This window comes from Rutidosis leptorrhynchoides, chromosome 9, assembly GCF_046630445.1.
Source record: "Rutidosis leptorrhynchoides isolate AG116_Rl617_1_P2 chromosome 9, CSIRO_AGI_Rlap_v1, whole genome shotgun sequence".
NCBI classification, from domain to species: domain Eukaryota; kingdom Viridiplantae; phylum Streptophyta; class Magnoliopsida; order Asterales; family Asteraceae; genus Rutidosis; species Rutidosis leptorrhynchoides.
The window spans coordinates 324,727,606-324,744,573 of record NC_092341.1 but is presented as its reverse complement, the minus strand read 5'-3'; the positions used below and the strand labels follow the sequence as shown (position 1 = coordinate 324,744,573).

General features: G+C 34.8%; 2 protein-coding genes across 2 annotated transcripts; one reads left to right on the top strand and one right to left on the bottom strand.

Annotated features, from left to right (window-relative positions):
- The first annotated feature begins 7,052 nt into the window (after positions 1-7,052).
- On the top strand, positions 7,053-8,734 carry LOC139866844 (large ribosomal subunit protein eL30-like). Its single transcript, XM_071855136.1, has 5 exons — positions 7,053-7,199; positions 7,306-7,411; positions 7,842-7,943; positions 8,356-8,424; positions 8,507-8,734. Exons 1-5 carry the CDS (start codon positions 7,179-7,181, stop codon positions 8,545-8,547), a joined length of 339 nt encoding a protein of 112 aa, XP_071711237.1. The 5' UTR covers positions 7,053-7,178; the 3' UTR covers positions 8,548-8,734.
- A 1,312-nt stretch (positions 8,735-10,046) lies between these two features.
- On the bottom strand, positions 10,047-16,236 carry LOC139866251 (aluminum-activated malate transporter 4-like). The gene is made up of 6 exons (XM_071854435.1): positions 15,598-16,236; positions 12,177-12,314; positions 11,646-11,909; positions 11,408-11,544; positions 11,141-11,287; positions 10,047-10,739 (listed from the first exon to the last, which is right to left on the bottom strand). The coding sequence occupies exons 1-6, from the start codon at positions 15,938-15,940 to the stop codon at positions 10,047-10,049; spliced, it is 1,722 nt and encodes a 573-aa protein (XP_071710536.1). The 5' UTR covers positions 15,941-16,236.
- Positions 16,237-16,968: the final 732 nt, after the last annotated feature.

The following is a 16,968-nucleotide window of genomic DNA, read 5'->3' as shown; positions in this document are numbered from 1 at the left end:
TAATTCTTAGATTACCAGACTTAATAAAAAGGGGCATATTCGATTTCGATAATTCAACCATAGAATGTAGTTTCACGTACTTGTGTCTATTTTGTAAATCATTTATAAAACCTGCATGTATTCTCATCCCAAAAATATTAGATTTTAAAAGTGGGACTATAACTCACTTTCACAGATTTTTACTTCGTCGGGAAGTAAGACTTGGCCACTGGTTGATTCACGAACCTATAACAATATATACATATATATCAAAGTATGTTCAAAATATATTTACAACACTTTTAATATATTTTGATGTTTTAAGTTTATTAAGTCAGCTGTCCTCGTTAGTAACCTACAACTAGTTGTCCACAGTTAGATGTACAGAAATAAATCGATAAATATTATCTTGAATCAATCCACGACCCAGTGTATACGTATCTCAGTATTGATCACAACTCAAACTATATATATTTTGGAATCAACCTCAACCCTGTATAGCTAACTCCAACATTCACATATAGAGTGTCTATGGTTGTTCCGAAATATATATAGATGTGTCGACATGATAGGTCGAAACATTGTATACGTGTCTATGGTATCTCAAGATTACATAATATACAATACAAGTTGATTAAGTTATGGTTGGAATAGATTTGTTACCAATTTTCACGTAGCTAAAATGAGAAAAATTATCCAATCTTGTTTTACCCATAACTTCTTCATTTTAAATCCGTTTTGAGTGAATCAAATTGCTATGGTTTCATATTGAACTCTATTTTATGAATCTAAACATAAAAGTATAGGTTTATAGTCGGAAAAATAAGTTACAAGTCGTTTTTGTAAAGGTAGTCATTTCAGTCGAAAGAACGACGTCTAGATGACCATTTTAGAAAACATACTTCCACTTTGAGTTTAACCATAATTTTTGGATATAGTTTCATGTTCATAATAAAAATCATTTTCTCAGAATAACAACTTTTAAATCAAAGTTTATCATAGTTTTTAATTAACTAACCCAAAACAGCCCGCGGTGTTACTACGACGGCGTAAATCCGGTTTTACGGTGTTTTTCGTGTTTCCAGGTTTTAAATCATTAAGTTAGCATATCATATAGATATAGAACATGTGTTTAGTTGATTTTAAAAGTCAAGTTAGAAGGATTAACTTTTGTTTGCGAACAAGTTTAGAATTAACTAAACTATGTTCTAGTGATTACAAGTTTAAACCTTCGAATAAGATAGCTTTATATGTATGAATCGAATGATGTTATGAACATCATTACTACCTTAAGTTCCTTGGATAAACCTACTGGAAAAGAGAAAAATGGATCTAGCTTCAATGGATCCTTGGATGGCTCGAAGTTCTTGAAGCAGAATCATGACACGAAAACAAGTTCAAGTAAGATCATCACTTGAAATAAGATTGTTATAGTTATAGAAATTGAACCAAAGTTTGAATATGATTATTACCTTGTATTAGAATGATAACCTACTGTAAGAAACAAAGATTTCTTGAGGTTGGATGATCACCTTACAAGATTGGAAGTGAGCTAGCAAACTTGAAAGTATTCTTGATTTTATGAAAGTAGAACTTTTAGAATTTATGAAGAACACTTAGAACTTGAAGATAGAACTTGAGAGAGATCAATTAGATGAAGAAAATTGAAAAATGAAAGTGTTTGTAGGTGTTTTTGGTCGTTGGTGTATGGATTAGATATAAAGGATATGTTATTTTGTTTTCATGTAAATAAGTCATGAATGATTACTCATATTTTTGTAATTTTATGAGATATTTCATGCTAGTTGCCAAATGATGGTTCCCAAATGTGTTAGGTGACTCACATGGGCTGCTAAGAGCTGATCATTGGAGTGTATATACCAATAGTACATACATCTAAAAGCTGTGTATTGTACGAGTACGAATACGGGTGCATACGAGTAGAATTGTTGATGAAACTGAACGAGGATCTAATTGTAAGCATTTTTGTTAAGTAGAAGTATTTTGATAAGTGTCTTGAAGTCTTTCAAAAGTGTATGAATACATATTAAAACACTACATGTATATACATTTTAACTGAGTCGTTAAGTCATCGTTAGTCGTTACATGTAAATGTTGTTTTGAAACCTTTAGGTTAACGATCTTGTTAAATGTTGTTAACCCAATGTTTATAATATCAAAAGAGATTTTAAATTATTATATTATCATGATATTATGATGTACGAATATCTCTTAATATGATATATATACATTAAATGTCGTTACAACGATAAACGTTACATATATGTCTCGTTTCAAAATCATTAAGTTAGTAGTCTTGTTTTTACATATGCAGTTCATTGTTAATATAATTAATGATATGTTTACTTATCATAATATCATGTTAACTATATATATAACCATATATATGTCATCATATAGTTTTTTACAAGTTTTAACGTTCGTGAATCACCGGTCAACTTGGGTGGTCAATTGTCTATATGAAACATATTTCAATTAATCAAGTCTTAACAAGTTTGATTGCTTAACATGTTGGAAACATTTAATCATGTAAATATCAATCTCAATTAATATATATAAACATGGAAAAGTTCGGGTCACTACACTTGCGTCCTTGTTCAACCTTGCGGCTTGCGTGTGTTTTGGAAACGCAAGGTTTATCTTGCGTCCTTGCGACCCATTGTCGCAAGGTTAACCTTGCGTCCTTGCGTAAGTTTTGGGTTTTCGCAAGGTTTATCTTGCGTCCTTGCGTCCTTGTTTTGTTTTAACCTTTCTGCCTGTCTGTTATAGGTCTTGATCCCATTACATTTTTGGAAAGAAGAACATTTCCTGCTGCTTCAGTTGAAGTTAGAAGAAATGAAGGTTTTTGTGTACGACAGTTTACCCGGACATGTCAGTGAAAAAAAACTTGACGAAGTTTTCAAGATTTTGGGTGACAACTTGCCAGTGTACTTTAAGGCGATTGACTATTTTAACAAGACGAAAGACTCCCAAATTGTTGGATACTATGAAAATAAAGAGAGTGTGGAGTTGATGATTGAACCTGGTCCCGTTGTGCCAATGCAGACTGGTGGTCATGGTGATTGTGGGGTTTGGGTGTGCATACATATGGAGAGGATTATTTATGGAAGGGAGGAGGTTGACAACATTGGAGATGCTAAAAAGGCTGCAGAGCAGTATAGAAACAGAATGGCAAGAACGTTTTTTCGTGCACGTTTTGATACACAAGAACCGCCGCCACCAACTCCACCAGTAGAGATTCAGGTTGATTGATACATTGTAGCTAATAGATAGCAGGTCTTGTATGCAAATTTGGTGTAAATAGGTTGCTGGTAAATTCACTTTTGCAACAGTTGTATTTGACACCACACGCAAGGACGCAAGCTTATGCTTGCGTACGCAAGCTTAGATTTGCGTCCTTGCGTGTGTATATTTTTCGTACGCAAGGAATGCTTTGCGTCTTGCGTGTGTATACTTTCGTCATCATGCGTACGCAAGCGAAGCCTTGCGTACGCAAGCGAAGCCTTGCGTACGCAAGCAAAGGCCTTGCGTAGGAAAGCAAAGCCTTGCGTGTTTTGTAAAACAAATTACATTTATTACATAAAATAACACAGTAGGTACCTAGAATACAAGGAAAATACAACAATACATTACAACAAACGAAATCCAACAATAAGTTAAAAATAAAATTGACATTCCAAATGCGATAGTGTTACTAATTATCGCTCCCTAAATTGCACGTTGCATAAAACTGAGACTGATATGCCTTAAAAGCTTCAGCATCTGTGGCCTTCTCCTGACCCTTCTTCGATTTTGGGGCCGATGTTTTTACTACTCTTTTAGAAGTTGATTCACCTGTTCGGTCATAAGAAGCTGTGCACGTATCCCTACCATGACCTGGTTCTTTGCAACGAGTGCAAGTTCTTACGATTTTTTCAGTATCTTCACCCTTCGACGGAATACGTTTTGTACTTTTAGGGCGTCCAGGGGCTCTTTTCTCCTTAATGGGAGGGTTTACAATTTGTAAAACGCCGGGCGACGGATACGACCATTCTGACCGATGGGGCAAAGGAAGGATGTGTTCAAAATACGTATTTATATAAGTTTGAGTTGTGAACCAGTGTGATACAAATTGAGTAACATCCTCCACGCCGAAAAGTCGTGCTGTTGCAATAACATGACCGCAAGGTATCCCCGATAACTGCCACTGCCCACATGAACATACTTTATCGTCGAGATTAACCATTCCATTTTTTCTGCCATCTCGCACTTCTATTAGATTGTTTGTCGATGGAATTGCTTGCCATCTTCTAGATTTTCTCGTCCTCTTGCCTAGTTTACGTTCAGCATATGGGGTAACCGTTGAAGTAAGACTAACCGACTGGTTGCGATGTTTGAAATACCAATCTTGTACTGAAGCGCGAAAAAACTCAAACAACATGCAAACAGGTAGTTTTCGAGCATGTTTGGATAGTGCGTTAACAGACTCTACACTGTTGCTAGTAAGGTATGAATACCTAACATGTTCAGCTCTACTTCTGGACCATTTGTGGAAACCAACTTGTTCTAAATAATTGTAAGACGCTCTCAATCTTCTTCGAAATACACTAAGATGATCCTCAAAATCCGACCCACGGTAAGCTTTCACCATTTTCCAATAATGCCATTCAAAATATTTGAATTTGTTAGATTTAGTCTTGATGCTTCCAAACAAATGACGTGCGCAAAAACAGTGAAAGGCTTCAGGAAACACAGTTGAAACACCATGTGCTATTGAAGCAGCACGATCAGAAATAAAAGTAAGCTCTGAAATACGATCACTCATACCACAACTCATTAAATGATCTCTTAGGTTGCCTAAGAACCATGACCAAACCTCGTTTGTCTCGCCGCCACCAATTCCGTAGGCCAATGGCAGAATTCCATTATTGCCATCCATCGCAACGGCAACTAAATTTGTCCCCGAGTACCCTGCCTTCAAATGCGCACCATCGACGATGATTACCGGGCGACAATGTTGAACAAATGATCGAACCTACATAGATTTTAGCAGGTCAAAAGTGTTCAATTATAATAAGGTCAATTATAAGTTAAAAATGAGAGAGATTATCGATACTTACAACTACGCCAAGGGAATAGTAACACATCAAAAATCTATCTTCTTTGTCGGTGACCAAATTACTTACGCTTCCCGGGTTGTGGATCCTAATGTTATATAGGTAAAGGGGAAGCATTCGGAACGAGTCCTCAGCACTGCCACGAAGCATCTGTAATGTATGACATTTGGCCCTCCATGCTTGGTTGTAAGATATGCTGACACCGAACCGTTGTCCTATATCCGCACGTATATCATTTGTTTTGTATTCCCGGTTTGCAGACTTGAAAGAATCCACAAGCATACTACCCAACACCTTTTTGGTAGCATGTTTATTGTTTCCCATAATTAGTGTGCGTGAGCATGTGTGTACGTCATGCAATTTCTTTACCATAAAGTTTTCAGTGTTCCGTATTTTGTAAGCACTAATTTTCCATTCACAATTTGGCAACACACAATTAGCGGTGTATCGAGATTTGTCCGTCTTTACAGGCTTAATTTGGAAGTTTTCTTCAAGACATTTTGTAAATAGAGTGTTTATGAACTCGGCCTTGTTCAAAAAAGTTTGACGAACTTTAATTAAATCTGATACCCTATACATGGTTGGTGTTTGTGTCGTAAATTCAGGCTCTTGCTCTTGCTGACTCAATAGAGGTGGCATATTCCAGAATAAATCTTGCTTTTCTTCTTCATATTGATCTTCTTCGTCTTCGTCTTCGTCTCCGTCTTTTTCTCCATCTGAATCACTAGATGCGACAACAGATATCTCAAACGGGTGGTCTCCTTCTTTAATTTTACATACGTTTTCAACACCATAGTTAAACATATCAAACTCTTCAGTGTTTGGAGGTGGCATTTCAGGCTCTCCCGCTTCTAAATTATGAAGGTTTGGTTCAGTGACTTGTGTTGAGTGTGTTTCTGGGTTTGGTTGTGGTTGGAGTGTTTCTGGGTTTCGTTGTGACTGGTGTTTTTCGTAGTTTCGTTGTGGTACGTGTGTTTCTGGGTTTCGTTGTGGTAGATTCATTCGTACTTTCTCAACAACATAAATATCAATCGGAGCATTTACAATTGCATATTGTAAGAACTCTTGAAAGTCTTCATAATCATCCGTAATATCAAAAACATGGTTATTATAAATGTATCTCATTGAAACAGGTGAATTGGGTGGCATTTGTATTTTTTTAAGAACATTTTTTAATAATATTCTCTGATTCATTAGTTTTACAGGTGCAACAGGTAGTTTTAGCCGAATTCTAAAATAATCTTCGGGTAAATACTTGAGAATGTTGTTAATATACTCAAAAGAACCCCCACAACATATATGAACAACAAATTTATCTTCATTAACACAATTCATAAATATTTAGGTAGTGAAAAAAATGCTTGAAAATGTACCTTGTTTAGCCAATAATCACTGAAATTCTTTTGGAATGAGTTGTTAGAAAATGATAAATTTCAAGTTCCCGGGACATTCTTTATATAGGATCGAAATTCTATCCATGAAAATCTAGAAAATCTAATGAAATCTTATCCTGAAAATCCTTTCCTGATAAGATAAAGGCGCAAGGACGCAAGGACGCAAGGACGCAAGGAGGATTGCGTACTTGCGCCAGTGTGTACGCAAGGTACCTTGCGCGGGCGTTTAAACATGTCATTTAACCGTGATAAAAATTAAAAGAATACGCAAGGACGCAAGAAGGCAAGGTCGCAAGGTACCTTGCGCCTTGCGAGGGCATTTTGTCAATTTTTTTTTTTTTTGAGCTCTTGTGCAAGGAGGAAAAAATATTTGGGCATTTTGGTGATAACCCCAATTTTAATTGTTAATAAAAATAAAATAAAACAGGCCTTAAAACAAAGGCCAAAACGGCCCAATAACTACGGGCTAATCTAAAACCCTCAGTCCATTTTCAGCCCATATAAATATCTCACAGACTGGCACAAACTCACAATTCTTGTGCAAGTCCTGTAAGCCGCCGCTGGTAAGCAAACCCTAATTCCAAATATATTCTTACATACTTGTATCGCTGTATAGCAATTGAAAGCTAACTTCTTTTTGCTAATTTTCTTCACATAGAGATACAATTTCACAGTTGCCGGATCAAAAATGGTGTCAGGAAAGAAGACGGTAATATATACATACAATTTTCATCCCTATATCTATATATATATATGTAACTATTATGTGTTATTGATTATGATTATGATGATGTGTGTTTTGCTTGGGATAACAGAAGAAGACTCATGAGAGCATCAACAATAGGTTGGCTCTTGTTATGAAGAGTGGAAAATATACTCTTGGATACAAGACTGTGCTTGAATCTCTCAGGAGCTCAAAAGGTATTAATCTGTTCATAGATAAATTTGTTTTAATTTAATTTAATTGATAGTATTTTTGAATGTTGAATGTTTTGAGGTTATTTGTTTGGTTATTGTTTTTGATATTTAGTTGTTGATAACATAAATAAATTTATTTCATTTTAACAATTTTTTGAAATTGATTAACCAGGAGAATATGTAATTAGTTGCTGAAATGTTATAAAAATGTAATTGTGACAACTACAGAAGTTTATATTTTATCATGTGATATAATATCTAGTTGTCAACACAAGTTAATTTACTTCATTTCAACATTTTTCAACCTAAATTGATTGATAAGTAGTGGCTGAAATGTTGTAAAATAGTAGTAATTGTTTCAAATATAGAAGTTTATTATATTATATGTTGTGATATATGTTGATGTTTTTTAATGATTGGATGTAAATTGTAGGTAAGCTGATTATCATCTCAAACAATTGCCCTCCTTTGAGGAAGTCTGAAATCGAGTACTATGCCATGCTCGCCAAAGTCGGAGTTCATCATTACAGTGGAAGTATGTGCACTTGTTTCTATTCTCAAATTTTATTGATAAATTTTATATTCTAGTTATGTATCAGAGGATGTTTATTTAAAATAATATTAAGATAGAAATTGCAGAATGCATGCCTAAGGAACTTTTAGGCTCATGATATAATGTAGCTAGGTACATAATAAGGGACATAATTCCTTATTAATAAGGCATCCCAGTTTTTGTCTAGTATTTTCACTTTAAAAGCCTTGTAAAAAGGGATAGTAAAGAAGATATATAAATTGGTGACTACTTTTAAATTATTTTATGATAGTTTTGAACCCACAAATATTTCTTTTGGTTACTTGTTAGACAAATCTATTTAGAGATAGGTTGAAAACTTGAGATAAACACTGTCAATTAAACTTGACGATCTTTGCTTTTTATGCATTTTCAGACAATGTGGATTTAGGGACTGCGTGCGGAAAGTTATTCCGTGTGTCATGCCTTAGCATCATTGATGGAGGTAACTATCAATCAAATTGTTACAAATTTGTTATAATCGTTCCTGTTGGTGAGTTTTTTTTAACTACAAATTGTTGACGCAGGTGACTCTGACATCATCAAGTCTCTCCCTGGTGACATTTGAAGGACAGGATGAATTTTATCGTATGGTTATAAGATCTTAAATTGTTCCATTGTTGAGTTTTTAAGTTTCTTATTGTTATCGTAAACTTGATGAATCTGTAGAAGACCTGGATGTTTTAGCATTTTGAGCCTCTTGTAGGATACAATGGTTTGATGAATGAAATTTTGGTTGTGTTTTTATTGAATTTGCTTGATGGTTGTTAGATTCTTTTATTTTTCACTTCTGCATTTCTTTTAACTGACTTTCTATATTTTTTTTTTGTTTAGAATGTAGTAAAACCATCTTCAAATTACTGCATAGGGGCATGTTTGACAAAAACTAGTTGGTAGCTTTTTGCTTTTAGTCGGTAGCTTTTAGCCGGTAAGTGATAGTTGTTAGGTGTTATTTTTTAGATATATTTTGTTGTTTGGTAGAGTAGCTGAAAGTCTGAAACTATTAAAATAAATAGTAAAATGACAAAAAACTAGAAGCTAAAAGTTAAACGCTGGTTCTAGTAGCTTTTAGCTTTTAGTTTTTTCCCTCCGTCTAAAAGCTTGAGTACTTATTATGAAGATGACTGTGGTCCTTGACGATAATTCTTAAGGTTGTATCTTTAAGTTTCATGTTTGATAATTACTATTAACCTTCTGAGTTTTCTAAATAGGTTTTTCGGATAATTTCCTACTTTGTCGTCTTGGTTTATATCTTAGACTACTTCTGTTCAGGTGTTCATTTGAGAAATTGAGTTTTTCGTTCCTTTCTTGAAAAGATGAACTGTATATAAAAAGGTCAACAAAAAAATTCACAAGTTCTAGGTTACAGCTTACGAGTGTTGTGGTTGAGGGTCGAAATTTGTCTCAAGTATAAACCTGACTAGGTGTGTTGTGAATGAGGGTCGAAATTAGTCGTGTCCCAAGTATAACCTGATTAGGCGTGTTGTGGTTGAGGGTCGAAATTAGTCGACCTAAATATAACCTGATTAGATACCGAGTTAATTATTTCAAATCAACCCGCACCCCACTAACCTGAGGAGGAATCAAGTAAATCGTTTATCTAAAAAGGTTATCAGATTAAACGGGTCAATATGGGTTTTCTTAACCTGAAAAATTGAACATTATGGTTCTTACAACTTACTGGATAATGTGATAAAAGAACAAAGTGCTTTTAATTTTTATTTTTATTTTTATTTTATCTAAAAATCAAGACACCTTGTGCACTAGTAAAAAGAAGCCTGCAAACTAAGTTAAACAATACTTCAAATAACCAGACAATGAGAAGCAAAACTTGTTGGTTCAAATGTTACTGATTATGGTGACTTTATGTCACACTAATCAAATAATCAATTTAACAATGCAATTCCAAATAAAGATTAAATTTTTCAAAATTTTGAATGTACAACAAACAATTCCCTAACTTCTCCATCTTTACAATGCAACACAAAAATACCAGACACAAAATTCTTTCAAACGAGTCGATTTTGGTACGCCAATCATAGTTTCAAACCCGAAAATAATCAAAAATCACTTGATGCCAACACTGTTAAGAAACTTAGTCCAAAGACTAATTGTCTCCTTGGCTTCAAGTGGATTTGCAGGTTCAGTAAACTTAGCCTTGTCACTAAGTTCTTCGAACGCATTTACAAGATTTTGAAGCCTTGCAACAAACTCGATCAATAACGACGTGAAAGTAGCAAGAGACAACGCACTCGCACTTTCATGAGTCTTCACTTCACGAACATTCAAAATTTGGTCACCGAGAACTGAAAACCGTGAAGGCCAATGTACTTGATGTTTCAACATATCTTCAGATGAACCCCAGTGCACCATTGAAGGATGGTTCGACAAATTTGTAACATTTCGGTCTAAAGTCTTATTAGGTACAAGTGGCGGTTTTAGGTTTGCTTCACTTAAAGAGTTGATAACATTCGGTTTAATTTCATCTTCTTTTAATTCTTGAAAACGATCGGGATCTTCAAATTCTTTTGGTTGATTTCCAACTGCCCATTTTTCTGAGTTGATGAAAGTATAAGACTTTTGGTCAATCTTCATCTGCAACTCCTCTGCAGCCTCATGCACTTTATCGAGCAAGTCAATATCTGGGCTTAATTTTTCCATTTTTTCAACTTTGTTTCCTAGCTCACGTAATATTCTCGCGCCTTCAATTCCGACCTTTTGGATCTCATTTTTGAACACGTTTCTTAGTTCGGACGTTGCCTATATACGCGTAAATATAAAGCTTCAGATTATGCAACTTGAAGGCTTTAATAGCTTAGATCAAACAAACATTCCTATCTTTTTTCCGTTCACCAGAGGAAACCTCCCTAGCAACAACCACATTGGGTCCCCACTAGCGAGTAAAACCCCTGGTGACGAGCCCCCGAGCGACGAGACCCGTAACCGGTGAATTGCGCACATTGGCGCCCCCTCTAGTCAGAAGTATAAATATAAAGCTTCAGATAATCAAGAAAATGGTTTAAATTATCACCAAGAGCAAGTCTATCTGGATCGGAATAAAGATCGTAACTTTATTGTCAATAAACACTATGGTTACAATACGGACTAATGTATTTAATTTCAAGATTCATTTTAGCAAGAAAAACTAACTTAAAAATTACCTGTATTTCTGAAAGTATACAACCATGCATCGCCATGACCATAAAAGCACAATGCCTAAGTGCACCGCTAACTTTGACATAATTACTCCATGGATATTTCAACATTTTGTAACGTCCATGAGGCGGTTCCCACACAGCAAACGCCAGCTTCAATTTACATACAAAAAAAAAAAAAATAAAAAAAAAAAAAAACAAATAGTTAGCTAATCGCTGATAAAATATCCTTATTATAAATTAAATAAACAAAAACAAACAATAAAACCAAACCAGAGCATCTTCTTGACTGCTAGACTGTACTGCTGATCTGTATCCACTATACAACGGGTCATCGGAAGCTTGATATACAAGAATCTTTGATGGTATCCTTTCGTATCCAAAATGTTGAAGGTAATTATTAACACATCCTATAAAGGAAAATTAAAAAGATTAATACTTTAATAACTAATACTGCCCATTTTGTGTATCGACAAGGACAGATACAAAAGGTTGTTAATTTAATGTTTACCTTCTAAAGAAGTAGCAACGCCCCTAAAATTCTTTACAACCGATTTATGCAGATCTTCACCAGCCCAAATCGGATAAACACAAATATTAACAACCAAACATACACCCGCCCCTACTCCAATCAACAACAATCTTGAAACAGCTGTTTGAACAAAATGTGAACTACCCGATACAAGTACTATACAGAAAGTCAACATAAAGACTCTAAACCCGTATTCATATGCCTTCATTGACGGGTAGAGTTTCACATAACTTGAAATAGAGCCTGAAACATATAAAAGATCACAGCAACCTAAATTTTAGTATCCAATAAACTTTAAGATTTTCAAACGACAGCCTTAAGGGTTGTCATTAACGTGCATAAAATTGTTGTACAGGGCGGTCACATATTGTCTTTATAGTGGTGGTTATTGAATTGTACAGTACTTTTATGCATGTTAACAACAACCCTAAGGGCTGTCGTTAACAAAATTCTAAACTTTTTATTAATATTAACGGTAAAGTTATTTATGGAAAAGGTATTGATAGTGACCTGTTATAAAGATGCTGATTACGGTCACAACTTCATGCCACTCCCCGGACCATATAGCTATTTGAGCGATAGCTAACGCAAGTACACCAGCAGAAAACGTCCCTAAAGCACGATTGAACCCTTTGCTAAGTGTTGCACCTATAGAGGGGTTCAAACATCACCAAGATCAAAATCAATCAGGTGGAATTAACAAAGTCAATGCAGCATCCATTATGGTCAACTAATCTAGATACTTATTCCAAGTCGTTTTCCCATTTAACACACTAACTTCTAACCAGACTGCGAAAATCACAACTTGATAACAAGATGTCCACAACACTATTATGAATGTGATAAAGATTCAAACTAAGTATTCAAATTTGAATAAACAATTAGGAAAAGAATTTTATTGCAAGTAATAATATTCCTAAACTGCACATTGTAATATTCCCAAATTCAAATTCCACATATACAGGCTTCATAACAAACACCAAAAATTGAAAAATGTAATGTAGCTAGAAATAAATAATGGGCTAATAACAAGAATTAAGGATTACTTATAGCTTACCAACGCTGAATTCGAATACAACGACGACAGTCAGAATAGCCCAGATGGAATATTGGCTAACGTAATTGGATGATTCTTTAAAAAATATAAGTACAGAAACAAGAGCAAGTGCTAAACCAGATTTAGCCGCAAATATAAACTGTCTCGGGTCGGATTGACCCATTTCATAACAATTAACAACAAACACCACAAAATCATTCCACCATCTTTTGATCCTATCGATAAATGACACGTTATCAACATTGTTAGTATTAGAGAGATATGATTCAGGATAGAACCCTAACTCTGAATACCCATGTCTTGGTATAAATCTTTCTTTAAGTGACGTGGATCCAAGATTTCCTGCCATCTTTTTATGAAAACTGTATAATGTTCATAAAGCAAGAAACTTTTTATGAAAATAAAGTGACCCACTTGGGTATGGATAGTTTTAGCCTTCAGGAGATAGCAAAAATTGTTTTTGTTGGTAAAGCAAGAACCTTTTAGTATAAAGACGAGTAACCCAGTTGGGTATGGATGGATATCGGAAAATTGGCCGGAGAAGTATCGGAAAAACAGGCCGGTGATCCGAAAATAGTATGTGGGTAAGCATTACTATTAATCAGAGTTGGAGTATTATATATGTCTGACTCTGAGATCTATGATCCTAACATGTAAACGACTAATGCGCCTTAACCTTGTGTTAATACCTGTTTTATTATTAGTTTAAAAAAGGCAGTTATATGACTTATAATTAATTCATCGAAATTATGTATTAATGAGAATACAGCTTGGTAATTCGTATTTGCGATGGATTTATCTAACATATAAAATGAATTTATCAAACATACCAAATAGGTATGTGGATTTATAAAAAATGTTCACATTTTTTAGCAGATAAGTCACTAACCGGGTTTGAACGCAATATCGATTCCCACCCACTCGATTATTTTATGGGACGAACATTACAATCTTACTGTCCTTCTGAAGAAAAACCCACACGGCAAATCCATACGGGCATCGCTTGTGGTTAAATCCCCTCATGTAAGGCTAGAACGCAACGCATCAGCAACTTCAGAGGCCCATTAAATGGACGGGTAACCTCAATGAAAATATTTTGCAGCTCATGGTGATCGAGCCACTAACCTCCCTTATGGATGGTCAAATGAAATTGCTAAGAGCATAGATGTCGAAAATGTCCTCAGTCTATGGGTATGTTTGGCAAAACTAATTGGTAGCTTTTAACATAGCTGATAACTTTTGACTACGTTTTGCGACGAGCTTATTGGAGCTTTTTTGTAACTTTTAGCTTTTATGAAAAAACTCATATTTAATAATAATAAAAAAAAAACTATGATTAGAGGAGGAGGAGGAGCATCAACAACAACAATAATAATATTGTGTGCAAGTGTTCAGCGAAATTGAAGACAGGTTTTTCAGTGCTTCTTGTAGGTTTAGGGATGCTCTCTGTTTTCATCATATCAAATGTTTCACACTATCAAATGCAAGTCAATGATTACTTTGTAACGAATCTTGATGTTCGTTCTTTGCTAAGATGCAAGAATTTGTTATAAAATATGGTAGTAAAGTAAATTGATAATGTGATTGGTTCTTGAATTGTAATCACTAGGGCTATAAACGAGTCGATCCAAACTCGAGCTCGTTTATATTTTAAAGAGTTCGGGCTCGAGCTCCGCTCGATTCGAGCCTAATACCTTAAGCTCAAGCTCGGCTCGTTTAATATTTTATAAGATCGAGCTCGGCTCGAGTTCGATTCGTTAATTATATAAATATATTTTATATGATTTAATTTTATTCCATTTAATATTTTTTGTTTATGTAATTTTTATCCACTTATAATCATATTTAATATTATTATATTAACTATTATTTGTTTATATTTTGTAATTATTATATATACTTATATATATATATTATATTAGTACAAATAAAATAATATTTTAGTTTATATATATGAAAAGCTCGTTTAGGCTCGCGAGCTTGTTCGAGCTCGAGATATGAAGCTCGAAGCTGGGCTCGTTTATTAAACGAGCTCCAAAATAAGTTCAAGCTCGGGGCTCGAGCTCGTCTAGGCTCGGCTCGAGTCGAGCTTTTACAAGTCGAGCTCGAGTAGCTCTGCTCATTTACGGTCCTAATAATCACTTTCTTAATTAAGTATTTCGACTCTACAAGCCTTAGGTATAACGAAATCTTAATTGAGATAAGAAAAGAACGAGATTTGTGTACATGCAAAAAGATACAAATTCAAAGTGTATAGAGAATCACTGTGTTTTTTGTCTTTCATATTAGAAGCAACCAAATGTTTCCCTGTAGGGAAAACACATTAAATTCGGTTGCAATTCGAAAAGGTGCAACGAAGGGTGTAAAGAAAGAATGCAACATTTTGTTTTTGGCGGGAAAAATTGTTACCCGAAAAGATGTATCAGTTGGCGGGAAAATTCGTTGAGATGAGATTTTTCGGTATACAATATAGTACCCCCACCAAAAGCGCTGCCCCAAGGACCCTGCAAGGGGGCGTTGCCTCCTCGTAATAATTTATGCGAGTTTTGATATTTCAATTGTCCTTTGGTGTTTGTTTACCGTTTGTTCATGGGTTAACTCCAAGTCAATAGGTTGTTCAAATCGGTGAATATGGTCGATCATTGTATCAGACATGTTAAGACATGAAACAATTTGTAACTTAATTACATCTTTTGATTTATTTTAATTTAAAATTGTATTCGGTTTTTCGCTAAAAAGAGGGAATATTGATTTTGATTAATGATAACAAACTATACAATCAAATCTTTAATAAGTGATTAATGATTTTGCAAACAAAAACTACATAACATATGGAGTAACAATCTACACCACATAAGTAAAGTTATCACATACCTACATTGAACTCGAAGATGAGGACAGCAGTAAGGATTGCCCAAATAATATTTTCGCTAACGTAAGGAAGAGTTTCCGAAACAAATATAAGTGCAGAAACAATTGCAATCGCCAAGCCCGATTTAAGAGCAAAAATGACCTTTTTCGGGTCAGAACGGCCCATTCCATAGGCCTTAAAAACAACCATTTGGACATTAATGTTCCACCATTTCTTGATCCCGTCAAAAGACGATGGTTCGCCAATCTCTGTGGCACTACTTGAATCAGTGTATAGCCCAAGGTCCGAATAAGCCTTTCGAGATAACAATCTTTCTCTACTTTTGTTCGATGAACTACGCGACATTATTATTGACCCAAATTTGTCTGTCGATCACTTTAGTGTTTGGTGGTTGTAAATTCTATTGATTGGAGGAATGGGAATGGCGGCGGATGTTGGTGGTGAAGGGTGGATAATGGTGGCCGGAGCATTATGATTGTGAGAAGCAAGATAAGTGGTATAGGTGTGAGCTATAGACAATTGATTCCATCAGTATAATGAACTATTGTTATTAAACCATTCTAGTCCACTAGTTATGTAGATGACGATGCCATTGAGGGGTCGTTTGAGTTCTTGTTTTGGATATGAAACACATGCGAATTTAATACTTTACATATATTAGTGTGTGGTTGTCACAAAAAAGTATTACTAGTTCTTATCTTGGAGTACAAAAAGTGTTGAGTATAAAATAGATATGGTTTCTATGTTAGCTTTTACCTCTACATTACCATTTGTAAAGGAATGATATGAGGATATAAATATCATCCCTTCCCATTTACACTTAAAGAGCCTCTGTACCGTTTTCTTTTTCGAATGATGACATCAGCATCACCCAGTGGGAACTTAATCACATTCGCGATCATATGCCACCCACACACACGTTAGGAGGAAACCGAATTCGCGACGATATTGACAGTACCATCGAAAGTTGAGAAAACCTCATCTTACGTTCATTGAATCTTGTAATTAACATCACCATCACCTTCACAAACTCCTGAACTTGTAATCAACATCTTCACATTGCAACCATCTTACATTCGATGAATCTAGACACTTTGATGATCATGATATGAGCTCAATCTTCTGTAACAAATCATTCTCATCATAGCACCTTCATCACCATCGCTATACATACATATATATGATATTATATATTCGTACGATATACACACCTATAAACAAATCAAACACGAATTCATCGATATTATACTCTACAAAAAGAGTCTGATCTAGTTGCAAAATACTTCCGTTCGTATATAATCGTATACAAGCCGAGTAAAAATATTCGTTTTTTCCAAGTAACCTGAAAAGAGAACTACCCATCCGTTGTACTT

Bases quoted from the DNA above. Each gene is read 5' to 3' on its own strand.
- LOC139866844 (XM_071855136.1), top strand. From the start codon at position 7,179: ATGGTGTCAGGAAAGAAGACG. The intron at 7,200-7,305 runs GTAATATATACA...TTGGGATAACAG, and splicing joins TGGTGTCAGGAAAGAAGACG to AAGAAGACTCATGAGAGCAT. The intron at 7,944-8,355 runs GTATGTGCACTT...ATGCATTTTCAG, and splicing joins AGTTCATCATTACAGTGGAA to ACAATGTGGATTTAGGGACT.
- LOC139866251 (XM_071854435.1), bottom strand. From the start codon at position 15,940: ATGTCGCGTAGTTCATCGAACAAAAGTAGAGAAAGATTGTTATCTCGA. The intron at 12,315-15,597 runs GTATGTGATAAC...ACCCCTCTATAG, and splicing joins CATCTTCGAGTTCAATGTAG to GTGCAACACTTAGCAAAGGG. The intron at 11,288-11,407 runs GTTTGGTTTTAT...TGTAAATTGAAG, and splicing joins GCAGTCAAGAAGATGCTCTG to CTGGCGTTTGCTGTGTGGGA.